This window comes from Ciconia boyciana, chromosome 1, assembly GCF_034638445.1.
Source record: "Ciconia boyciana chromosome 1, ASM3463844v1, whole genome shotgun sequence".
NCBI lineage: Eukaryota > Metazoa > Chordata > Aves > Ciconiiformes > Ciconiidae > Ciconia > Ciconia boyciana.
Window position 1 is genome coordinate 54,516,417 of NC_132934.1, and position 25,222 is coordinate 54,541,638.

Genomic DNA, 25,222 nt, shown 5'->3' on the forward strand with positions numbered 1-25,222 from the left:
TAAAATCCTCATTCTTTTCATGTTGTAATAGGATTATCACACAAGTTGACAACATTTGTACCTAAGCCAAAATACACAGCAGTTTACATGCGGAATAAGTGAAACCATCTAGGATTTGAATTTTCTAAAGATCAGCACAAAGCTCTTCAAACAGGCCCAACCCACACAGAAAATGCAAGTTGCTGTTGAATCAATAATGAAGCAACAAGTTTCAAGGCTGTGCCAGGAAAACAGGGAAACGTCTCACCTCTCTGATACCCCCTTGCATCCTTACCTACGGAGGAAGTTTTTTCTGCCATCAGTTACTGATTCATTCAGTCCAGGGAAGGGCTGCTTTCCAGTTTGGTTTGAATGCCGGTCCTCTAATCAGCTGGAGAAAAGGAGTCACTTATATAAGCCAAGGGAAAGGAAATGCTTCTGCGATACGGCTCACATGAACAGCTAGGACCGAGCGCTGGTTGACTCCCGAAGTCCAGCTTCTGCATCTGCTCACCCCGTTTCTTTAAGGCTGTGTTGACTGGGACAAGTGGCAATTTGGGAGGCTTTCCTCTTCTTACTGCTCTTTCTTTTTTAAGGCTGTCGGTGAAGGAAAGTGGAAGGCATGACGCTCTCCTCAGACAAAGAGCTCAACGGGCTAGATAACCCCAGCTTCGTGGTGAGTCTGCTCTTCTCTGAAGGGTAATGCTTGCATAAACGGGTGCAAGACCTGCAAAAGGAGGAGAAAGAGAAAGCCAGGGGGCTCAGACTGGCTGCAAGGATGCTGGTGCGTGGTAAATGTCTGTCTCTGCTCCTTTATCAACAGGAATCCAAGGAATGATTTCCTCACTACAGCCTGCTGCTGCTGCTGCAGACTCAGCATACTTTCTACTCTCTGGCACCTTTTTCACTTCTTTTCTCTCCATTATTTCTAAAATGATAGCGTAGCTGAATGGTAGCGCAAGTGTATCTGTACTGAAAAGCAAGCAAGCTCGTGGCTCCTTGTGGCTGTGTCCCTAGGTAGAGCATTTTATGTATTAATTAGTAAAACTGCAATAGAAATTTAGCCTAGTGAAGAGTGTGTTTCTTTGTCTTCTGGATCTATTTCTAGTGGGGTGAATCAGCAGAGAGGTCGGGGGAAAAGGGATTTGAGAGTCAGCAGGGGAGAACACCCTGTAGGGTTACAGGGGGGTAGTAAAAGCTGTAAATGATATGTCAGTTCAGGGGTGTGCAGTACGCTGGAAATGCTGCGGGCTCTAACAGCCATAGGGCAAGGGCCTGGGGCACCGCAGCCCCCTTCCCATCTCATGGCAGGGGTCACCTCCATTAGAAACCAGAAGAGCTACTTATGTTCTGACAGCAAATGTGAGAGTGGGGTCCTGACACCGTCTTTGTACAGACCACCCGCATGGGGGAACCTCGGAGGAGGCATTTGACCTCCTGGTGTCCAGGTCTCCCATTTCTCAGATAACTTGGTGAGCTGGCTGTGAGCAGTGGGGGTGCTGTGTCGGCTGCAGGCAGAGCCTCAGGGAAGTACTCAGAGCAATGCAGAAGTTTTCTTTCGCTGTTGTTAATGGTTTCTGTTTCTACCTGTTCTGCCATAATGCAGCTCAGGCTTGTGACTTCCTCTGGTTTGAATCGCCCCAAAGAAGGTAGAAGACAGAGCTCAGTTTCTGACCGCCTGATGCACTGATTTAAGATGCTGTTGAGGGCCGTGATGCTGTGCCTGGAGCCTGAGGTACACGGAGGGCATCCTGGTCCCCTGTGTTTGTGGAGAAGCTGGGCTGCGAACCACCAGCAGTGGTTCCCCATTCCCTCTCCAGACTGCTCCTGCCTTGTCCTCCTGCCAGCATCTCAGCATCGCAGACTGGCTGAGGTTGGAAGGGACCTCTGGAGGTCAACTTACCCACCCCCCTGCTCCAGCAGGGTTACCTAGAGCCAGTTGCCCAGGACTGTGGCTAGACAGTTTTTAAATAACTCTAAGGATGGAGATTCTACAGCCTCCCTGGGCAACCTGTGCAGTGCTCGGTCACCCTCACAGGTGAAAAAGTGTTTCCTGGTGTTCAGACGGGACCTCCTGTGTTTCAACTTGAGCCCGTTACCTCTCGTGCTGTCTTGTCCTGTTATCTCCACTGCATCCTTCTCCTGCTGAGCCCTGCTCGCTCCCCTCCGGCTCCTGGGGAGGGTCAGGCGTTCATGTGATGGTCATGTGGGGCTGTTGCTGGCACAGGCTCTGCCTGGCTGGAATATGCCTCCTGGTTAACATGGGAAAAGTTGCAATGCAAGGCAAGGAGCTTACTGCTGTCTGCCTAGCTTAGGATTCATCTACCCCTGGTGTTATTCAGGAGTAGCTGTCCCCAAATAACTCCATGCATGGGCAGTCTTAAGTACCTTGCTGTACATTTGTTAATCCATGGCTCAGGCTCTCTTATTCTGAAATGAAAATGTCTCCACAGGGAGTTATTTAGGAATGCCTTTTGCTCTTGAAGTTCAAGCCTGAGCTCCATTTGAATTAACTCTGCCTTCACCTATCTATTCTGAAATACCTGTAATGCTCCCAGCCTGCCTAGGCTGGATAAATACACTGTGTTTAAAAGGTATTACATTGCACATTTTCAACAGCGTGATCTAAAATAGGACTTTGGAGACTCAGCCATGAGAATGGAAACCTGGAGGTTTCAGGCAAATGATGAAGTCCTTCAGGACTCATCTGCCACACCTGCAAAATTTACAACCAAATGTAACAAATTTTACATCCCTATTCCCTGACCGCAGGATCACCTGTTTGCCTCCATCAGTAGCTAGGCCACGAGCGTTACTGCAGCCACCTCACTTTGCTGGGCATTTCGGTGTCTTCAGGTTCCAGCAGGACTTGGAGGATAAAAAAAAAAGAAGATTGGTGCCAACAAACTGGTTGAGCTTCTTCTGACAGCAGGTTCCTGTCCCTGCCTGACCGAGCAGGGCATCCCAGCCCAGAAAAGCCCTCTGCTGCTGGCATGCTGAGGATTCGCTGGCTGTGTGGAAGGGTTGATGAAACAAATGGTTTGGGATCTTAATTAGCTTTTGCATTTGGCTCAAAATGTTGTGGCTTCCCAGGCAGCCTCCCTCTACCACATGCGTGTGTGTGCAGGGGGGTGTGTGTACACACAGGTGGGATGTGCACGTCTGTGTGTACGTGTGTGTGCACGCACATGGGGGGTCTGTGTGCCCAGGCAGTGTGTGTGTGTGTGTGTGTGCGTGCTCAGGGGTCAGGGTGGGTTGGAAGGAGGAGCGGACAACCGGGGGCATTTACTTAGCTTAAAAACCCTGGCAACTGAAGCAAAGCAATATTTTGCTTTCCTTGGCAAAAAGCATCTTTGTATAAATAAACTCTGAAAGGTGTACAGCTCCCTGGGGAGCCCTGGGGCTTCTGGCTGCCTGGGAGGGGATCCAAGCCTTCCTGGGGAGCTATTTTGGACCCCGCCACCTCCCTGAGGGCCCAGGTCCCCAGGCTGTTTCCCGGTCCCTGGTGCTGCCCCCACCCTGGGGCATCCCTCCGGTGCCGTTCCCCACGGCAGGTGCCGAGCTGGGGCAGCACCCCAGTAGCCCTGCTTTGAGTCGGCTCCTTTGAAACGCACACCAGGACTCCCCATCTGCTGGTGTCCCTGTGTTTCACCCCGTTCCTCCGTAGGAGCGAGGTTTTCTAGGAAGACAAAGGGGAGGTGTGTTTATCGAGGCAGAACATTTGTAAGGGTGAGTGTAAGGAGACTGGAAAGAGAAGACTTAAGAAAATGAAATATAAAGCATGCTTCTACTCTGTAATTAGGGGTGGACAAGTTGTTTTAGCATACTTTATCAAAAGTGCTGTTTGGGTGGGACAGCCAGGAGGGACAGAGACCAGGGGACAGTGCAGCTTTCACCGATTAACCCACTGCACACTCTTTCTTGCTTCTGGTTGCAGTTTCTCCATCCTTCACTAGATATTAATGATACTAACGCACTTTGTCCAGATGTCCCTTTGAGGCTGAGACACTCTCTAATGTTTCTTCTGGTCTAGACACACGCATGCATATAAAAATTTTCCATAGGTGTTTTTACCTCTGTTTTAATTTCCCCCCCTTGTTCTTCTTTTTTATCCTGCCCTTCTTGAAAGCTACATATGAAGTGTTCCTGCAAGACGTGGAGCGCAGCTGCAAGAGAGGCAGCTGCTGGGTGCCTGCAGGGCCGGGCTGTGGCTAATGAAGGGTCTCTCCTGTTTGCCAGGGTGAAGATGGGAGCCACTACTGCTCCTCACTGGATCATGCTGCCTGCGGCCCAGAGGAAGGCGGGGGCATGGGGCACAGCGGCAGCAAGCTTGCCTACAGCGTCACAGATGTGCCCCCCTGGTACCTGTGCATCCTGCTGGGCATTCAGGTGCGATGGGGGAGCAGGTGGAAGCTGGGGGTGGGTGGAAGTTTAATGGTTGTTCAGCCAGTTAATGGGGGTGAAAGCTGAATTTGGCAGTGCTTCACCTTCACTGGGCACGAATGGAGCTGTAGGGCTGGATGTCAACTCAAGTCCTTCCCACTGCCTCCTGAGCACTGACTGTTATCTTTGTACCCACAGCTACACCATGCCCCTTGAAGTGCAAATGGGAAGGCAGAGTCCCTGGGGCTGGGGCCAAATAGTTAACAAGAACAGCTCAGATACCTCGGCTGAAGGTAGCCAAATGTCTAAGGGCTTCTGAACTTCTGCCTTCCCACGGCAATAAAAACTAAGCAGAAGGGCCAACGCTGCTTTGGCTAGAGTCCGTGCCCAGGCGTGTTAAATGACCCAATGCCGCCAATGCCACGCTGGGTACGGACCCTCAGGGAAGAAAGATCTCAGAGTGATTAAGGTAATGGTGGACTGTGCTTGGAGCTTGGTGGGCATTTTGTACTTTCTTTCCTTAAAGGGTCATCTCAAATTTAGGTTTTCTGAACACATCTGCATCATAATTTTAATAAAACCTGCCTCTAATGAGCACAGTGAGTTTCTGAGTGCCACCAGTTCCACCACTGCAGTCCTGTGCTCTGAGGTGCGAACTAACAACTAAGGTTAATATTTAAAGCAAAAATAAGTTTGAAAAATTATTTTCACATTTAGTAATTAGCTGAAGGTCATTGTAGAAATATGTCTGTGACTATTCTGAAAAATGCAATGCCTGATTTTTCCATCTTTGGCATGCATTTTTTATGGTTATCCATAATTGCACTGTGTGAGAAAAGCTACTGATAGCAAAGAATGGGTAGCTCTAATAAGCCAACTTTTTATGTTATCCTTTGTGGTGCAAATGAGATGGACTGAAACATTGGCACTCACTTTGCCTCATCGCTCCCTCCCCCTACCTTGGGATGTCCCCACCTTCCTGGAAGAGTAGCCCCGACAGCTTTGTCTGCAGGTGCTGGGGATAAACTGGTTGTGTCTGACAGTGGTCTGGGGAGTCCAGAGCACTACAAAAGGTCTTTGGGCATGGAAAGCAGGAGAAGTTTGTGGGGGTGCATTGCAGTTCTTGTAGGTGCTTTGGAACAGCCCCTAACAGAGCATTAAAGCTGCCAAAAAAGAGAATGGGTAATACTAGTCCCGCCCAGACATAAATCTGTGAGTTACTTTTAGATTTTCCTCAACAACATGGTAATAATATACAGGCAGTTCTGTGTCCTTCTTCACCTAGTCTTTCTCTGTGGCTCCTAGCATTTCCTGACAGCCATGGGAGGTCTCGTAGCCATCCCGCTGATCCTCTCCAAGGAGCTTTGCCTCCAGCACGACCTTCTCACCCAGAGCCACCTGATCAGCACCATCTTCTTTGTCTCAGGGATTTGCACCCTGCTGCAAGTCCTCTTTGGAGTCAGGTAGGCCAAATGCAAGAAATGGGACACATGACAAAACAGTTTGTAGATGCAGTTACTATGTGCTTGGCCACCAGTCTGCTGTAGAGTTATCTATCAGTTAGGGTCATTTGCTACCCTTGGGCAATCAGGGCACATGCCAAAGCATACTGAAATCACTGAAGGTGATAACTTTGCAGGGCTACCATGATGTTCTGACTTTTGCATCTCCTGGTACTTGATGCACGTTTGTTTGGGCTTGTAAGGAATCTGTCCTACAAAATAATAAAGCACTGAAACATGCAGTAAGCAGTATCTGCTTGCTCCTTACCCCAGCGATCCTCCAGCTGAGGCAGGACCCTTCTGATCTGGGCCCAGGATCAAGGGAGCACAGAGCCTGTAGGAAACTCTGGGGCAGGGGATAACTGGGAGAAATCGGAGCCCATCTGCCACCCCTTAGGGACTCAAGGAGGAGGTCTGCAGCATATCCCGTGAAGCAAGGATTCGTGGCACAATCTGAATGTAAGCAAGGTAAATCCTTTGCTGCTGAGCTGTTGAAGAGCTGGTGGTGAGGAGATAAGTGTGGAGTTGCCATTCACTACCCAGTAAATGAAGTACTTAGTAAGAGATGTGACTGCAAGCATTCCCCCTTGCCACAAAGACCCTGTATCTTTGCTGGCCTTCCAGAATTTCTTTTATTCCCCTTGTCATAACTCTGGGCTGCCTCTCTCTTTCCACAGGCTGTTTTTTTCTCCAATATGGTGGGAATCCATGTTTCTTGTTTCAAAGGCAAAAATCACACATTCTTTGGCTTCCGAATCTGAGGGACCTGGTTAAAACTCTTCTATCATCAAATCACTGGTCAACTGCCAGCTCCACAAAATATTTTTACTCCTCCTGTTTCTTTCCCCAGTGTAACTTTTCCATCTCTGTCTGCCTTAAGAAGTGGCTGTAGGCAAACCTCTCCCCGGAGGGTGCTCCCCTTCTCCTACATTGCTACAGGATTAGTGGAGGAGGGGGGACACCCTGGCCACAAAAAAGAGAGAATCTGGTTCTTCTCAGTTTGGTTAAATTCAGGCTGGGGTGCACGACTGTGGCTGTGGCTGCTGGTGCGATTCAGGCTGGAGTCCTCCCAGGCACCCCCCAAATGCCTCGGTGAATACCCAAGAGCTGTGACATCCCCTCCTTGCTGTTAGCCGAGGATGAAAGAGTAGCAGGGAGCCTCTCCCGTGGCTGAATAGCTAAATGAGGAACAACAGATCAAATTAAGTGGTAAGGAGTTGTTCCCGTAGGATAAGCTTGAATGGCTTTTGCTGTGCTGATGACGCAGTTGCCTTGTTGCTGGCCCCAACTATAATGCGTGAGGACATTCCTGCCGGAAAGGTGGGACTCAGCCTGCGGTGTGGCTGGAGGCAAACCAAGCCTGAGGAGACAGTTGGAAGCAAATTATTTTTTCTCCTTTTACTGTTTTCTCAAATGCTGTAGTAGTTGATAACTATGAGTCCCCAAAAGACAGCCAGAAAAATGGTAAATAATGAGTTGGAGAGGAAGCTTTTTCCTGGAAACTCTCCAAGGCCTTGGGGAGTCCTCAGCTAAGCACTCTGCACAGTTCCCAGTGTCCATATTTAAGACTAATTCAGAGGAGAAGAGGTATGGAGACAATCTGTTAATGCCGCACAGGGAAGGGAGACTGTTCCTCTTACAGAGGCTGGCCTGGTTAGCCTGGCAAAGTGGTGGCTCAGAGGGGTACGGCTGCAGCCTGCAACTAGTCTGGGAGAGAAATGGGGAGGATCAGGCAGGGAGAAACCATTTCAGCTAAAAGACAATGTTGGCACATGAACGAACAGATGGTAACTGGCCACGGAGATGGGGAGGTTCCCACCAAGAGCGAGTGCGATTTGGGAGCAGCCCTCCAGAAGCAGTAGCCAAGGGAAAAGCCTGACCCACTGCAACCTGCAGCTCGTTTGTGTTACACAGCATGAAAAAGCGGTGGCAGGTCCCAGATGGTCACTGGACAGACTGTCCAAGAGGCTCCTGAGGGGAGACACAGGTCACTTGCCATTATGGTGAGCCCCCCTTAGCAGATGCTTGGACATCATGTAGTGATGATCAGAGCATAACTTTTCCTTTTCTAAACCTGCAGCTTTCCCTGGAAAGAGCTCAGCATGCCCCGTACGCATCGCCTCGGCACTCCAGTTTGCTCTGAGCCCACCCATGCCAGCACCGGCTGTGAAATAGCTTGAGGGCCAATGCAGCAGGAGCTATAAATCTATTGTTAATTCAACAGTGGTGGCACTGGGCCTTTTCTGTTTCTTTTTGTTTGTTTTTTGCCTTGCCCAGCAAAATCCTTTGAAGGCTGCAACATCTTTGGCCAAATGCTGGAAATAAGTGACTCCACGGATGACTGATATTCAAATATAACTTACTGGCAAAGCACTGACAGTGCTTTGGTTGCGCATGGCATGAGTAATTGCAGTGGTATAAATATTGGTTTTAAGTGACGGAGACGTGGTGCTGTTACAGCTATGCCATCTCTTATTTTCCAGCGCTTTCCAGAGAATGGCGGAAACGCCTCTGGTTCAGGGAAATCCGTGCCCTGCCGAAGCACTCACCCGGCTCGCTGCCCTGCTGTTTTTCTGAGCAAGTGCCATGAGAGCTCCTGGCGCAAGGAGAGGTTGCTTTGGGGTCTGCTCCCAGGGGCGATTTCTAAACAGAAGAAGCCAAGGCACCTCGGAGGTTTCCCTCAGCTTGTTCACAGCTGCTGTGCCAGCCTGCACCCTCGGGCAGCTTTGGGTTTTTCAAGCACACTAGAGGACCGGCCAAAACAACTTGCACTGCAATGGGGGCTTAATGCCTGGCATTAAGCTTCTCTGTCTCCATTTCTCCCTGCGTGGAAGGAGAAGAGGCTGGCATAGCTCACAGGAGCACCGGCTCTGCTGTACAAAGCTCTGTATGAAGCCAGTGCTGAGCGCCTCTGGAGGTGCGAGCTCTTTGCTAGCCTGAGGTGTTTCCAGAGTGAGTTACCCTAAGCCAACGCACGGCGTGGGGGGAGAGCCAAGGTCTCACCCAGTCAGGGCGCTCAGACCCGTCCATGCAGGTCTCCTTTCCAGTGTCAGTGGAAACAGGGCAGAGTCATTAGCTTTAAAAAACTGTACTAAAAGCCAAGTCACATTTGCCACTGCCCTCAGTCTGAGGATGGTTGTGACGTGGGGAGTAGCCAGTGCATGTCCTTGTGTTCATGAGCAGGTTGTGAAGAAAATTGAGGCAGCTGAAGGGGACAGAGGAAGCAACCGGATATTGGAAAGATTTGGGCCTAGGTTGATGCTAAGCTTTTCTTCAGAGTCTCGCCATCTTTCTTCCTTGGTCTTCTTCCCTCCTCCAGCTTTTTCCTTTGGTTGTTGTTTTACTCTGTGCAGCTCTGTGGTCTAGTCACACCTTAGGAATACTTCTTCCTTAATGCGGGGTAGCAGAGTTTCACTCCAGCACCTCTCCATTTGATGGTCCGATGACCCTCTCCATTGGCAGCATTTGAAACCTGAGCTCTTCCCCCCCACATAAGTTGCTCTTGAGTGCCATGGGCAGCAATGCCCACCCGTGGTCAGTGATGGAGACCTGCCAGAACATTTCAAAAGATACTTCCAGAGGCCATGCACAGACCAATTTTTAAATTTATTTCACTTGCCTTTCACTCACCCCTATGGGGCTGGGTTTCTAGCATTCTTGCTCATCATCTTTTCCCTCTGCTCTCTTTCCAGGTTGCCTATTATTCAAGGAGGCACTTTTGCATTCCTGACCCCAACCTTGGCCATGCTGTCTCTCCCCATGTGGAAGTGCCCTGCCTGGACACAGAATGCTACCCTGGTGAATGCCTCTTCACCAGAGTTCATCGAAGTCTGGCAGACACGGATGCGAGAGGTATGTTCCATTTTCCATGGCACCTGCTCTGTATCAGGGCTGTTTGCTTTCAGAAAAGCACCTGATCACGGCAGGGCCTTCAGTTCTGGAGAAACCACCATCCTCAATGGACCTTGGCCCTCACCCTGTTGCAGCTTCCTAAGCATCTAGTCTCCATTAGGAAAGCAGATGCTTCACTGCTGCTGAACAGGGAACACGCAGACCTCAGGTGATTTATGGTCCCTGCAAAGTCTCCACTGGTCCAGGCAGATCCTTTCTCTGTGAAGCATGGTTAGCCTTGAGGAAGGAAGGGAGGGAAGATGTTTCCAAGGAAGGGACCCTGTCTAAGCACAGGAAACCTAGTAAAAAGAAATGCAAGGGCAGGGCTTACTGTAAATATTAAGGAAAAGTGCATTCTTAGGTAGTCACAAGAGAGGAGAAAAGGTCAGGGATCTCAGTGTCTTGTCCTACATCTATTGCCTTATCAGAGTAGGTGGCTAAATTTGCCTCTGTCAATCCATATGTTGGGGTGCTTTACAAAGCGCTCGGGAAGCATGAGCTTACGAAGGACTTGCTGTGCAGCATAGGCTGCCCTCCCTGCTGACACTCGTAAATCTGCCACAAGGGCAGTGCTGCCTTCTCCTTTCAGGCTGGGTGCTTCACCCCAGCCCCTGTGTTTCTCTTCCCTTTGGAGCCAGGGGAGGGAAGGTGCTGAGCACCACAGAGGACCCAGCCTGGGTTTATCACCAGATCTGTGAAGGCAGAGAGCAGCCTCACCCATGAGTCCCCTGCCTGGAGCTGACGTGAGCAGCAAACCACATTTCAGGATGTAATCGCTGGCTACTTAGCAGTGATTGTCAAACACAGGAAAGTTCAGGGTGATAAATATGTCCCCGGAGGAAAACCGATACTCAGAAAAAAACAGAGGCTGTAAAGACCCACCTGCCCTACCCCTGTGCTGAAATGCCCCAAGCCCTTCCCAGATGGGATATGAGAGACCATGGCCCTGCTCCTGTTTTTGGGTCAAGAGCTTTTCCCCTGCATTTTTGGGGAGCAGGAAGAGAGAGTGCAGGGAAGCTGATGCATGTTCGGGTGGCCCAAGAGGCCAGGGAGGAGGGGGTCTCTGGAACAAAATTAGCCCTGGTGAGGACTAAATCCATCAGCCAAGGGCAGAGTTGGTGTGTTGGCACTTTGGTGTTCCTTTCCCACACATAATGCACAGCCAGACTTTGCTGTAGTCAGTGGGAAGCCTCCATGCTGGTCCATCACTGGAGGCTGAGCTTGGCTCTCACACTGGTTTTGCACTGACTTATGAAGAAGAGGCTCAACAGCTGGAGCTCCTTTCATCCGCTCTCTTCCTCCATTTTTCCAGGTGCAAGGAGCTATCATTGTAGCTTCCTGCTTTCAAATCTTCGTTGGATTTTCTGGCCTGATTGGATTTCTGATGAGGTTCATCGGCCCCCTGACAATTGCCCCCACCATCACCTTGGTTGCACTACCTCTCTTTGACTCGGCTGGGGATGAGGCTGGGCAGCACTGGGGCATAGCATTCATGTAAGTCTCACTTCCCAGTGAGAAAGCTGAGTGTACACAGACCATCTACCTCTAATATGAAATCAAGTGTTGCATTCTGTAGCAGGGTTCCCCTGGGGTCAAGGTTTATTTGTTGAGCACTAACATGCAGCAGGCTTGTGCAAGACAGCAGTGTGGCATAGTCGTGTCCCCCCCAGGAGGTTAGAGTCCTCAGCAACAAAGCAAAACACAAAAATTAGTTTAAAAATCTGATTTTTGTGAAAATCCAAAGTTCATAGGTCAGTAGAGAAACAAGTCTTTCTCCTGTGTGGCTCCTGGGACAGTCTCCGTCACAGTTGTCTACGCACACTGTCTTATACACCCATTACTTAAGTTAAAAAAATGTTCCTAAAATGACAAAGTTGAGCACTCAGAGTTAGGTATTCCTTGCGTTAAAATAGCTGGTGCTCTATGTATTGTTTCGCATGACGAGGAGCGAGGAGGAATTGTTTTCTCCACAGAGGGCCTGGGGGGCTCTGGAAATGTCTGTGCATGTGGCTTTGCAGTATCGAGTGCTATTTCAGGGATATTTGTGTGCATGCCCTCGTGCATGAGCATATGAGTGTGCTTGGTGGCAGGATTTCCTTGGTATTTCAGAAATGAATTCAAAAAGTAGAAATGCCACTGCATGGTTCCCCTGCAGATTTGGCACCTTCAGGTCCCTAATGCAGACTTCAGCTTAGGATACATGCAACCTGAGTAGGTTGTTATCCTCAATATGGGCTCCCATCAGTTTGCTAGTGCTTTCAGAACTGCCTTTGGAGACTCAAGGGCCAGGCTTGACTGCAGCCCCAGGAAGGCAGTGTGCTGTTGTGGGGACGTGCTCCAGTCCACCTCTCTCCAGTTCTCTTCTCCTTCCCACACCTGCCCTCCCAGGCCCCAAAAGCCACCTCTCTTCTCCACCTCCAGTTCCTCACTTAACTGGTTTCTTCCACCAGCACCCCATATGACCCCAAGCCCTGCCTGCCCCCAGCTTTCCTTTCACCATTGTTTCTCCCACCACATCTCTGGCTTGTTGTCCTGTTCTCCAGCTCTGATGATTTGTCCTAGCCCCTTTGCTTAGCCAGTCTGAATTTTCCCTTCAAAATGTATATCCTTGTCTGGACTATCTCTGTTTTCTGCCTCCTTTCTCCAGTCAGTGGCTCCTAACCTCAGTCCCTTGCTTGACCTCTTTGCCCAACTGTGCTGCTCCATTAATGGGGTCCCAGCCCTCCAACCAATGTCCCTGTTCTCAACCCTGATCACTCTTTCTGTCATGTTCATTTCTGTACCATCTTCTACCCATGCTAATCCCAGTCCTTTCTTCCATGACTCAGACACCTTAGCCCAAACCTGATCATTGTGCTTTGAACTGTCTGAGTTTGTGTCCTCTTCTGCTGCCTCCATGCTCCATGGGTGCCATTAGGGAAAGGGGGAGAGGGGTGATGGAGAAGGCAGAAGACATGAGCCATGTGGTCTCAGCCTTGCTGTCCAGCCCCACCACATCCCAGAGCCCCCGTGATGGGCAATACCTGCTGTTGCCTCAAGAAGCTGGTCTAGTGCATGCTCACTTGCTCCCTGGTGATGGTGCATCACTGGGCAAGGCCTGGGACTTACTCAGAAAGCTCAGAATCTGTATGGGCTGCAAATGCTAAAGCCTGAGATGTTTCTGCTGACTGCTTGGGACCTGGGATGGATGATTATTGTTACAGACTGATCATAGTTGAGCAGATTTTGTGAGAAAGAGCAATATCCCTCACCCCAAAGAACAAGTTCTACTAAATCTCAAATTTCTGCTCCAGGTCATAAGCAGACCCTGCTACTGCTCAAGAAAAAATTACCTTCTCAGCACAGGCTATATACTATGTCTATTTCCTGAACATCACTCTTTGAAATAGGTTTGGGATATATTTTCCCAGAAATATTTGGCCTGAGGCAGACGTTTTCCATGGAAATTTTCATCCTGAATGGGTGAAGTTAGGCAGAATTACAAGCAGCTGAAAATAGCGTTTGTTAATGGAATGTGTCAGGCAACCTGAATAATAAGCAGTGACACCTACCCAAGATAGACGAGGGCTCTGCAGTGATTCATAAGGCTGCCGAGAACCTTTGTTAATGCAGAAGCACAAAATATACACTGACGCAGTCTGTCTGGGCTCTGTAGCTTTAGAAACCACGAATGGAAACCAGTTCCTCCTCAGACTTTCTGCCTCCAGTCATTCAGTGCTTTGAATCGTTATTGATAGATAACTTTTGGCAGTATGTTGTGGCATGTCTTTGCAGAGAGGTGAGGTGTTTCCTTTGCACTGCTGGTATTCTGCCTGCCCATGAATATTGCACCTATAGCTTGTCACCTTTTCACGCATGGAAAACTACCAGTTTTCCGTACTGTCAATGCAATTCAGTTGATGCAATCTATTTCTCCCCAAATCCCTGGATTTCTCCCCGGATTAATTCATTCAATGGATACAATTCAGATTTGTTATAAAAAAATGAGGAGCCCTTCAGAGGCCTGGTTAACATAGGAGGAAAATGTCCAAGGTCTTCTACCAGGTCAGCAGTCAAGGTGGGGTGTCCAGGCCCTGCCCTCTTGCCACGTATTGCGGCCTCCAGCTTCATCTGGTTGCCCTTTCTGGGGGGAAGACACACTGGGGGCAGACAGGGCTTGCTGTGTATGCACCCAGCTGTGCTGCTGTTCATGGGAGATGTGTCGTACATGAGGGATGGGAGAGGAGCTGCACCTCGTGGTTGCTTCCACCAGAATGAGCCCTGGGTGCTTCCAGGGGCACACGTGAGCACCCCTGCCTTGGAGGACCCCTTCACCACACAGCCTTCGCAGACCGGAAGGCTGTGCTCTCCCCTTCTTGGCTGGCTGGGAGGGCTCTGTGGGCACTACATGCAGCCCCACAGTCCCACTGTGGTTTTTTCTTTCAAAACAGGCACTTGCACAACCAAATCGAATCCTCTTTCTTTTCTCTGTGCCACGTAGGAGCTTTTTGCCACTTGCAGAGCAGCACAGGTAAACCTGAAATGAGGAAACCAAGAAATCCTGTATTTCCAGTATATCTGAATTACACAGAGTTTCAGAAACAGTTTCCTACATAGCCTGTCTGGACCTTGCACGTCTCTCATGTTTTTGTTTTACTCAAGTGTCATTTTTAAGCTCTGGCAACTGTGTCATACTCAGTGATGCACCATCTGGGGGGTTGTTTTTGAAACAAAAGGGGAAAAAAAATATTTGCAAATGCAGCAGAGCTGTCGGTAGACTGTGATGAAAAGCTTGTTCCACCCCAGGCTTGCTGGAGTGGGGAGCCACCCTCTGGTGCTGAGAGCCTGTTTTTTGGGGTCCTCTGGAGTCCTGGGTCCTCAGCTAGCAGCTCCTCAGTTAATGTGGGGACAGGTGGGCAGCTCAGCACCCACTTTGTCTCATGGTCTGGTTTTCCCTCCTCCTAGGACTATTTCTTTCATAGTTCTGTTCTCTCAGTACCTGAAAGATGTCCCTGTGCCGCTGCCGTCTTACCAGAGAGGCAAGAAGTGCCATCTCTCCCCGGTCTACCTCTTCCAGATCTTCCCGGTACGTTGGGGTTCCCAGAGACCCAGTGGTTCTGGCAGAGGGACTGGCCTCACCCGTCCTGGGCTGCCACTCATGTCCAGCTGAGCTAGTGCTTCCCAGCCCAGCCTGTGCAGTGAGTGGGCACAGGGGGAGAAGGTCCCCATGGCCCTGCATGTGGGGAGGGATGGAAGGAGGGAGGGCCACCGGGACCCCCTACCATCCCTCTGCCTCCATCCCACATGCAGGAGAACGGGTCAGGCAGGGAGACACTTTGTCCCCCACAAACATGCTGGAAACGCGGCCATGCCCTAACCAGACCCCACTGCTGCATGTGATGGGCAGGTGCTGCTGGGGCTCTCCCTGAGCTGGCTGCTGTGCTATGTGCTGACAGTGACCGACGTCCTCCCTGCGGACCCCACTGCCTACGGCCACCTGGCCCGGACGGACACCCGTGGGGATGTTTTGTCCCAGGCTCCCTGGTTTCGGCTGCCTTACCCAGGTACCACTGCCCCCACCACTTTCCCCATCCTGCTGTGCTACTACCTGCTCCAGCTTGCACCTCTGCTTATGGCTACCAGGGGGAAATGAAATGTGAAAAATCAGGCAAACACCCACAAGCATCCCTGCTGTTCTCCCCACCCTGCAATAGATTTCAGTGCAAACGTGCCCCACCGACCTGAACTGAGCTTTTTACTTGCAGGCCAGTGGGGAGTGCCAACCGTCAGCCTGGCTGGGATATTTGGCATCTTAGCTGGAGTGATTTCCTCCATGCTGGAGTCCGTGGGAGATTACTATGCCTGCGCCCGCCTGTCTGGGGCCCCGCCGCCGCCGAAGCACGCCATCAGCCGCGGCATCGGGGTGGAAGGCATCGGCAGCCTACTGGCTGGGGCCTGGGGGACGGGGAATGGCACCACATCGTACAGCGAGAACGTGGGGGCCCTGGGCATCACCAAGGTGAGCCTCGCTGCAGCAGGGTGGCTGCGGTGCCCTGGCCCTCCTGGAGGTTTCTCCCAGGGGGGTATGTACAAAGGAGCGGTGCACATGGGTATGTGCTGGAGCTGGGATGTGATCTTAGCCCACCTCCTGCAAAGCACACAGGAAAAATGTGCCCTGGCACATTGGTGACCACCTCAGCAGCACTACGAATCACCTACCAGAGGTGGTCAGGCCCTCTCTTTCTCTGCTTAGAGTCTGCATATGGGACAAGTGCACACTGCTGTTACTCACAGCACCTGGCTTAGGTGAGACTAAAGAGAGCATGTTACATCTGAGCTAACCTGGAAACTTCCTGAGGACTTGACTTTATCAACGACTATCTGTCTGTCTGTCTCTCACTCTCTCTGTCTGCCTACCTGTCTTCCTAAATATATTTATAAAGAGAGGAGAGGAGAGGAGAGGAGAGGAGAGGAGAGGAGAGGAGAGGAGAGGAGAGGAGAGGAGAGGAGAGGAGAGGAGAGGAGAGGAGAGGAGAGGAGAGAAGAGAAGAGAAGAGAAGAGAAGAGAAGAGAAGAGAAGAGAAGAGAAGAGAAGAGAAGAGAAGAGAAGAGAAGAGAAGAGAAAAAAGGAAAGGAAAGGAAAGGGAAAGGGAAAGGGAAAGGGAAAGGGAAAGGAAAGGGAAAGGGAAAGGAGGAAAAACAATATTTAATCGGGCTTCAAATTCCATAATTTTTATAACCCAAGCATGGCAATCATGTCAAAGGTAGACTATTTGTTTGGGATTTTAAAATGTGATGGCAAAGGTTTATGTATTTACCTCTCTTAAACTTTTGTGAATCCCTTGCTCTTATAAGGGAAAGAAATTTCCAAAGATAAGCTTGTCAATCAAATAATAGATTTTCACTAAGCCTTACAGCCATGGGACAGGTACATCCAGCAGCCAACTGGAGAACATTTTTAAATCATTGTCAAATAAGCAATGTCATGTCAGCAGAGCTGTGAGTCAGTAAATAAATGCAGAATTTGACTTATGGCTCCCACTCTATAATATTGCTTATTTCACTGGATTTTAGAAATTAATTTTATAAATTCACTCACAATAACCATTTTTCACAGACTGAAGCGTTAGTGTTTGACTGAGGTGGCTGCTCCAGAAGCAAGGGCTGTCTAGATGTCTGCATGGAGTCCAGTTTAGCCTGTCATGCCATATACCTTGTCACTATGAAATCTGTGCATACTGACTGTATACCCGAGCCTGTTCGTTCCTGACATGTAGTTTGCTGCATATGTTGTATGTGTGGGATGTAGCATAGTGCAGAAGTGCCAGACTCAGAATTATCAGGTTATAGGACATGTTCTCCCCATATAAGCTAAGTCCTTCAGGTGAACATGCCATCCCTGCCAATTCAGGAGAGATGTTTCCCTTAGATCCCACCTCTGGTCACCCTGTTCACACTTAAGAGAGCAGAAAATACTGTCTCATCTCAGTCAACCTTAAATCAGTGTAAAGCCTCTGTCTGGGATAGATGGGAATGCTGAGAGCACAAGGCAGATTTAATTTCATTTTTTACGTGGGAAACACATTTTTCCATAACAAATGGAAATGCAAGGGACTTGTTTCCTCTGCTTAAACAGAGGTGTCCAGCACCACCAGCACCACATCTCTGGATATCTTGGATATCCACAGGAGCTGTCAGATAAGGCAAACGAGAAGCTGCCAGAAGCTGCCAAGATGCAACATCTTAAATGGCACCAGGCACCTATGTTTAAGCTGCTTGATCAAGCCCAGCATGCCAGTACTGAGCCCTCATTTCCAAGACAAGAAGAGGATGATTTTAAGGAGAAATAAAGACCTCAGAGTCACCATATAGATAGTAGGGAACTGTGCAGTTTCTTCGACCTTAAGGAAGAGAACTGATTTTCTTGTTTTCCTGACATAATTGAAACAAACTCTAAACTAGAGGCTTTAGCAGCATATGCTCACAGTTGTGGTATCAGTGGATTAGGTAATTTGCCTTTAGGCCAACTCCATATACTGGGTAATTTGACATTTTGGCAAATTAAGAATCTGAAGCTTCATTCTAATCCTGGAACAAATCGATCTGTTGGCTTTTATTAAATTACAGTTTTGATGGTAATGGTGTCCCAAGGTCTTAAAACAAAGAATATAAAAAGCCCACCTGAAGGCAATGCATTATTTTATTTTGAAACTCCCCACCACATCTTTTTCATTTGTCTTTCACGACCAAGTAAGACTTAAAATATTTTAAAGGGACATGTTTAAGAAATACTTTAAAAGAGACACTACTAGTTACTGGAAATATTTTTGTTGAAAGCATTCACAAAAAGCCCTTCCTGGAAATATTACATTCTTCAGATATTTAAAGGGAGGGATTAAACTATTTAATTGAATTATAAAATGTTTGCGGAGGATTACAGAGTTTCCCTGCCTAAGACACCAATGTTGTAAATAGCACGATTCTTTAAGCTGTCCAAGTTTTAGTGCAGCAAGGTGTATCTTGAATTGAAAGTCTAATAAATATTGGTGCTTTTATTTTTAGTTTCCATAATCTGTAAATGTCTCTTTCATCCCTTTGTTTGGCAGATAGTCTTTTTCTTTCCTATTCACGTGCTCTAACAGATCTGAATGAAAGGCATGGCCTGGTGCTTCATCCCGTCTTTGTTGTAGTGCCCAACCAAGAAAAGGCCACCCTGCCTCTTCCTACGGAAAAAAAAAGAGAAAAAAAATGGTTTTGCTGAAGCTAGATGGGTGATGAGAGATGGGGCAGACCAAGAGACTTCCCTGCTTCTTATTAGCCATTTGTTGACCGTGGAAAGGATATATCAGATCCCAGAGCCTGGGATCAAAGCAGGCAGCCTGGCCAGCTCTGCTCTCCCAAATCTTGGCCTCCAGAGAATGGAGGGATCAGTGTGGGACACCTAGTTGAAAGCCATTTTTAGATGGCAATCCAAACCCTGGTGGAAGGATTGTCCAGTGAATTGACTGGGTGGTCGCAGCACCAGCCTGTGGGTATGCCAAGACATTTCTAGGCTGGAGTGAGAGCAAATCTATCTATGGGGATTATTGTGCTCTTAATTTAATAATAAACTTTTTGTTTAACAGCAAACTGTTAAAGTCCTGATAACAATAGGGAAGAGGCTAACATCAAGTAAATAGGCGTGGATCCATGATTACTCTGAGAGTGCCTTTCACGATAAATATTTACTAGTCTGCAAATACAGATGCTTCCCACGCAGTGCGAGCATCCCAGCTTACCAGCGGCTGCATCTGAACCTGCAACTGAACCTTGAGTGTTTTGGCCTGAGGTGCAACCCCTGCCTGGCAGGTTGGCGCTGAAGCCTGCCATCCCTTGCCTCTCTGTGCCAGTCGGTGCGTGACTGCCTCCTCTTCCTCTTGCCCCAGGTAGGGAGTCGAATGGTGATCATTGCTGGTGCCTGTGCCATGCTCCTGAGCGGCATCTTTGGGAAAGTCGGGGCGATGCTTGCCAGCATACCCACCCCTGTGATCGGAGGCATGTTCCTTGTGATGTTCGGAGTTATCACAGCAGTGGGGATTTCCAATTTGCAGGTAACAGCTGTGCGACCGCCGTTTCACCCCTAGGGAAGGGGACTTTGGTTTCAAGTCAGGTTCTTACCAGGCTGAGTCAGATATAACCATGCTGCAGCAAATGCAAACATTTGCGTTGACAGTTCCTCAGGTGAAGATGAGGGCACGTACCCAGAAGTCTCCCTGCTTAAATCGCAGAGGGCTCCCTGGTCGGGGCAGGGCTTGCTGACACCAGGGGCAGCAGGATGACTCATGCCCCAGCAGCAGCAGGGCTGCTGCCCAGGTCCACTCCTGCATGCAGTGTTTACATCCAAGCACGTCTCATGAACACAACAGTAATCCACAGATTTGGGTAATTCCAAACGTAATGTATACAATTTCTCTGTGCAGTACACAGATATGAACTCCTCCAGAAACATCTTTATCTTTGGATTTTCTGTGTTTGCTGGCCTCACGGTTCCCAACTGGGCAAGCAAAAATAGCACACTGCTGGAAACAGGTATGAAACGACATCAGAAGCATTTTCTGTAGCGTAAAACTGAAGCAAAGACTGGTCCAGAGAAATCGTTTAAAATGCAGGTTTTCCTGATAAAATCCTGAAACCTGTGCTTGAACTGTTGGCTGTTTCTTTCTGGGAGGGCTGTTCTTGCCCTTTGCTCTGATGCACAGCTCTGGTGTGGAAATCTCTGCTCTTGATCGGTGACTGCATCTCGCCAGATTCCTGTCAGGCTAAGGATTGCAGAGCTCTTCCTTGGGACACATTCCCAGGATGGGGCTTTAGGCAGGAGAATACTCCAGGGCTGAATCCTGATCAAGATCTCAATGAATGAGGCTTTCTTACATGCTCATACACAGTAAAACTTCGTGCTTCCAAAACGCAAGAGCAGACTCCTCTACTAAATTCCATCAAGTTTACTTTATTGAAATTTCCAGTGCTCCAACAGTTACACCTTCATTGTATGTCGTGTGACTAATGTATTTGTCACAAAGGCTGTAGTGTCCTCTCTTAAGGTATATATGGCATGCTGGGTGGGCTGTTGAAAGAGCTGTGCCCACAAATCACACGCTCTATAGGCGGTCTATCAGATGCTCTATATCACTGGGCTATTTTGCTCATGTCAATTATCCCTCACAGAGAAACATCACACCTGATTAACTTGTGGTGAAATCCCAGGCTAAATATACCTATATTTCTTTGGGAACTGAAGCTCGTGCTTTTGTAGGGAACTGCTTGGTGTTATGTCGTGGAGGTGCAGAACATGTTTGGAGCAGAAGGCAGCTTTTTCTGGGACAGTGCTGTGGTCTGCACTGTTATTAGGCTCTTAATGTACTTGTGAGTCATCTCCTGCCCACCGGCAGCTGGGTCAGTGAATAATTATGCGGAATAAAACTGTAGGTCTGAAATTGGCAGTGAGATCAATCTCCCTTGCATTGCCAAATCTTAAGCTCTGCTTTGGGATTTGCAAGTCTTGTCTAAACAAGCATGCAGCTTACAGCCTCTTGGCACGGGCTACGTTGCTAGTTAAACATGCGTCTCTTTGCACCACTATCCAAAGCTTTGTTTTTCTGCTAGGAATCATCCAGCTGGACCAGGTGATCCAGGTGCTTCTCACCACTGGCATGTTTGTGGGTGGACTCCTGGGCTTTATCCTTGATAACACCATTCCAGGTAAGATTTGCTGAAATGAGCTAAGCTACTAGTTTGTGCCTGCCCTAGGCTTTTTTTCCCAGTATTTTTGTCTTCATGACTACTGCTCTATGGGTAGGAGTTGTGCTAGCAACCGTGAAACACCATGTGACTGAACTCCTCCCAGAGAGTGGAGAGGAACAGCAGACATCACTGAAATGGTCTCTGGTTGGAAAACAGCAGCTTATCAAAAACTAACACATTTTTTCAGGAACAACCCAGTCTGAGGGAAAGGTTTATTTGGGAAAAACGTCTTTTAGGGAAAATGCCAGCCTACAGCCATGTTGCAGGTTGAAAGCAGAGAGAAAGGCAACTACAAGAAGTGGAAGGATCCAACACATGGCTCCTTATGAGAGCTGCTAAAACTGAGGCTGAACTGGTGCCACAGCACTGGAAAGCAGTAGGAAAGGCTGGTGACCAAAGACAGGGTATAGCACCTGCAGCTGGCCCTCACAGACAGCGAAGAGCCTCTGATTTTCATTGAGCCTGGGAAGGGATGGCATAAGAACAGGAGAGGAAACCCTCTTCTCTGCTACAGAAAAAGAGTGGGAAGGACACTGTTAACCAGATTCTTTTACCGTCTCAGGTTTGTTGGAAAGCCAATCTCCTTTTGGCTCATTAATTTTCTTGTAGCCCTTGATCTTCAGCTCCTCCGGGCAGAATTTCCAGGTGTGCTCACTCCCTTTCCCAAGAAGGACTTAGCTGCTACAACAATTACAGGCAATTCCTTGGCTAAGGTAAATGCCTGTGACTGGCCAGTAATTGCTAGCTAAACCTTATTCCCCTACTCCGCAGTATCTGGGCAGTTAACATCCAGCCTTGCTTTCCTAGCATGGTATGACCCCCCCTTTGAACAGGTCTTGGATGCCCCATGGCTTGTGAAAACCTGTGTTGGTATACTTGATTCCTGTGGAAAGCAGTGGAGAAGACTGCTTATCTGGAAGCTGTTGCAGGAAGATGGGTATTGTCTAGAAGCTCGTTAGTGAATTTTTGTAAAGAGCTTTGGAGCTAGAAGGGTTTAAGTCCAAGGGATCTGTATGTTGTGCTGGGTCTGCTGGGATTTGAGAAGTGGGTGTGAGGCACACAAGGTAGTCCTATGCGCAGAACAGCCACTGTTTTAATCACAACAATCTTATTTTTGCTGTTGCAGGAACACAGGAGGAGCGGGGGCTCCTGGCGTGGAAGAACAGCCACAAGGGAGAGGTGGAGAACTCTCAGCTCGTTTCCAAGGTCTATGATCTTCCATTTGGCATAGGCACCAAATACTGCACTGTCTCTTGGTTTTGGTATCTCCCCACTTGTCCCAAAAGACTACCTGGTGGCAATAGAATGGATGAACTGAAGGCTGCTGGACAGGAAAGCAGTGTTAAAGCAAGCTCAGAAAAAGACTCTGAAATAGGTGCTGATACAAGGATATAAGCACCTGACCTGCAGGTGAACTCATCTCAGAAGCAGAGATCTGAAAAGCGTGTCTGCAGCCCCCATCATTTGAACACGAGCTGGCAGCTGCTCCAGAGGCTGGAGCAGGACAGTAATGTCTTTCTCTTCCCAGCTCTGCCCCCTGCACCACTGGTGACCTTGAGGGAGTCATTTTTCTCCTCTCTGCTCCTGCCTGCCCACCTCTAGGAGGAGGAATGTAATCCCGCTTTGGGGAAGACCAAAGCCCAAGAAATGCCTGGGAAAGATGTTGTTTCCTTCCTTGCACTGAGCCTTGGGGACCCCAAGGAGCAGCTGTTTAGCTGAAGCAGAGCTCTTCCTGTCCCCTGTCCTGGCTGCTCAAGGGGCCACAGGAGAAGGCATCCCTGATGTGCGCCCTGTACCACTCTCCGGCATCCCTTGGGCTGAGGCTAATCCCCACCACTTTAAAGATCTGTAATGGCAATGCTCACCTCTCGGCTTGTGGTTTACACCTCATTCTGGCCAAGGGGAAGGAGTGGGCACCTCTAGGTCATGATTCATCTCATTCCATATTCCCATAATTTAAAGGCAGTCAAATGAATGTTGTTGTAAGAGAGGCGTCTAAGGTTAATGGGATGGATTGTCTTCTGAACATGCCTCTCCCACCTTAGACCGCAGAGGGAATCTAGAGACCTTCCTTAGGTTCTTGACCTAACAGAAAAGCCCAGCTTCACTGAAATGAATCCCACCTAGGGTGCTGGGAGCAATCTCAGGGGAGCCAGCTTCCCCAGGGCACCAAACCCTACAAAGATGAAGGAATCATCATCAAAGATGAAGGAGAAAACTCTTCTGCTCGCAATCTGATGCATCCCTGCTACTGCTATGTCCTGTGTACCCCACACCATACCTGTTTCGTCTGGTATGGTGATTGTCCAGTGACAACCACTTCTCTGAAAATGGTTTGCAGATTCTTGCTCCTTTCCATTATCAGCAGAAACAGCCTTAACCTATATGGCCATATATAATGTGATTGCACGTGGTGCTGGTTGCTGGTGGTGTATAATAAGATTTTTGCCATAGCATAAGCTTGTGTTTCCTGCATTGAGATTTATACTTAGATATTTTGGGGGAAAAATAAATAAAATGTACAGTGTAATGATATTTCTCAGAGTGAGTGCCATAGTGAGTGGAAGGCAGTATTCAAAGAATCACAGAATAATTCAGTTGAAAGGGACCTTTGGAGGTCATCTGGGCCAGCCCCTGCTCAGAGCTGGTTCTGTTAGACCAGGGTGCCTATTACAGTCCTGTTCTTTAGTCCCGTCCTGCAGCTGTAGTGGCATGTGATTTGTTTTATTGGTAAGGGATATATTGGTTATTTTGCTTTGGGAGTGAATGAAGCCTGAACAGATCAATTGTGTGAGTGTTGGGATCCTAAAGGAGGAAACATTATGGTATAAACAGTTCGCTGTTATGGGCAGGTTGGAGTGCCTACATTGAAGATTGTGGTTGTTATGTCTTTGGGAGAAAAAATGATTTGCACATTTAAACCGATCTGATACCCCCCACCATCACAGATTTTACAGAGATGACTAGTCCCAGGCAGCTCAGCTCTGGTATCTTCTTCATTCTCCACAGCCTTGACTACATCTCTAGGCTCATTTAGAGCCAGCCTATGCTCTCAGGGGATCTAGCAGACAAACCCTTGGTTTTACTCATCATCACTCTTGAATTTACTTGCGCTGTAGCACATGTGTGAAAGCGAGTTGTTAGTCTACATCACCCTGTCCCTGTGTCCTGTACTGAAGCTGCCAGGCTGCTGCTGGCCAAACCCACCACACACTGGAGGAGTGGTTTAGACGGGAACAGGATGTACAGCTAACGAACAAGGTACACAAGCAACACCAACAGGGCCAAAATCTGCTGTATTACATAGCCTTCAGATGCTCCATCTTCCATGTGAGACTGTTTCCTTTGGTGCTACGGTTCGGATCCTTACAGGGAAAAAGCGAGGTGGGAAGCACGAATGGGGAGGGCTCAGTAATTTTACTGGCTCTGTGTCAGCTCTGTGGAGGCTGCAGCCATATCTTTTTGCTTCTCCTCGTAAGACATGTTAGGATGCCGGCAAGTGCCAGAGGTGTAATTTGCTTTGGACTTGTTAAAAAAAATAATATTGGCACAGGTTTCCTATAAAAATCAGTCTTCAGTTGGCTTTTTGTTCCCCACCCCAAGGATGGAGAACATTGCTCATCTGTTATGCCATCCTCCTGCATGCCTAGCCTGCTGCTGTATCTGTGTGTCCCCATCTTCTATTTGGCTTGCAAGCTCCCCGGAGTAGGGCTGGGCATGACTTTACAGCTCCTGGCATGAGGATCCCCAAATCCCCAGTGGAGGCTCATTCATTACCCTGGCATATCCTATGGCCCAGGAGGCCAGACAGCTGGGGCGGGGTATGCTGGTCTGGGGCAGCTGGGTCTGCTGTTGCTAAGGCTTAGAGGCAGTTTTCAGAAGCTGTTTACATCCCTATTTCAAGCTCAGGCTCCTAAATGTCCTTTAAAATTCCCCCTTTGGTGTGTTTGTTATATATTCATAAAATATCTTTTTATTTGCCTCAGGGGGACATTTCAAAATTTTAAAATGAAGTAGGCAGGGGTTAGGCTGCAGGGCCACCACTCCTCCCAGCTGCATGTGGCCACTTCAGGTTTGGAAACAGCTTTGGCTTTGCACCACAGTGACACAGCTTCTGTATATTTGCTACTTAATGAAAATCAGAGGATTCTAAAGTGTAAAGCTGAACACTTGAGCACTGTTCTGAATTGCCTGGGGAACAGCCAGCT

The 25,222-nt window shown here is 48.7% G+C and overlaps 1 protein-coding gene across 6 annotated transcripts; it reads left to right on the forward strand.

Annotated features, from left to right (window-relative positions):
* The first annotated feature begins 248 nt into the window (after positions 1 to 248).
* Positions 249 to 23,531, forward strand: LOC140653895 (solute carrier family 23 member 1-like). Of its 6 annotated transcripts, XM_072866607.1 has the most exons (12): positions 249 to 655; positions 4,219 to 4,368; positions 5,668 to 5,825; positions 9,557 to 9,716; positions 11,068 to 11,249; positions 14,700 to 14,820; positions 15,142 to 15,298; positions 15,500 to 15,753; positions 19,160 to 19,324; positions 19,694 to 19,802; positions 20,877 to 20,972; positions 22,141 to 23,531. In XM_072866607.1, the coding sequence occupies exons 1-12, from the start codon at positions 602 to 604 to the stop codon at positions 22,407 to 22,409; spliced, it is 1,875 nt and encodes a 624-aa protein (XP_072722708.1). In that variant the 5' UTR covers positions 249 to 601; the 3' UTR covers positions 22,410 to 23,531. The 6 variants fall into 6 exon arrangements, with proteins under 6 accessions (XP_072722708.1, XP_072722720.1, XP_072722713.1 ...); XM_072866619.1 differs by lacking the exon at positions 11,068 to 11,249 and having other exon boundaries at positions 15,191 to 15,298; XM_072866612.1 differs by lacking the exon at positions 5,668 to 5,825.
* The last annotated feature ends 1,691 nt before the right edge of the window (positions 23,532 to 25,222 follow it).

Bases quoted from the DNA above. Each gene is read 5' to 3' on its own strand.
- LOC140653895 (XM_072866607.1), top strand. From the start codon at position 602: ATGACGCTCTCCTCAGACAAAGAGCTCAACGGGCTAGATAACCCCAGC. The intron at 15,754-19,159 runs GTGAGCCTCGCT...CTCTTGCCCCAG, and splicing joins GGGCCCTGGGCATCACCAAG to GTAGGGAGTCGAATGGTGAT. The intron at 19,803-20,876 runs GTATGAAACGAC...TTTTTCTGCTAG, and splicing joins TAGCACACTGCTGGAAACAG to GAATCATCCAGCTGGACCAG.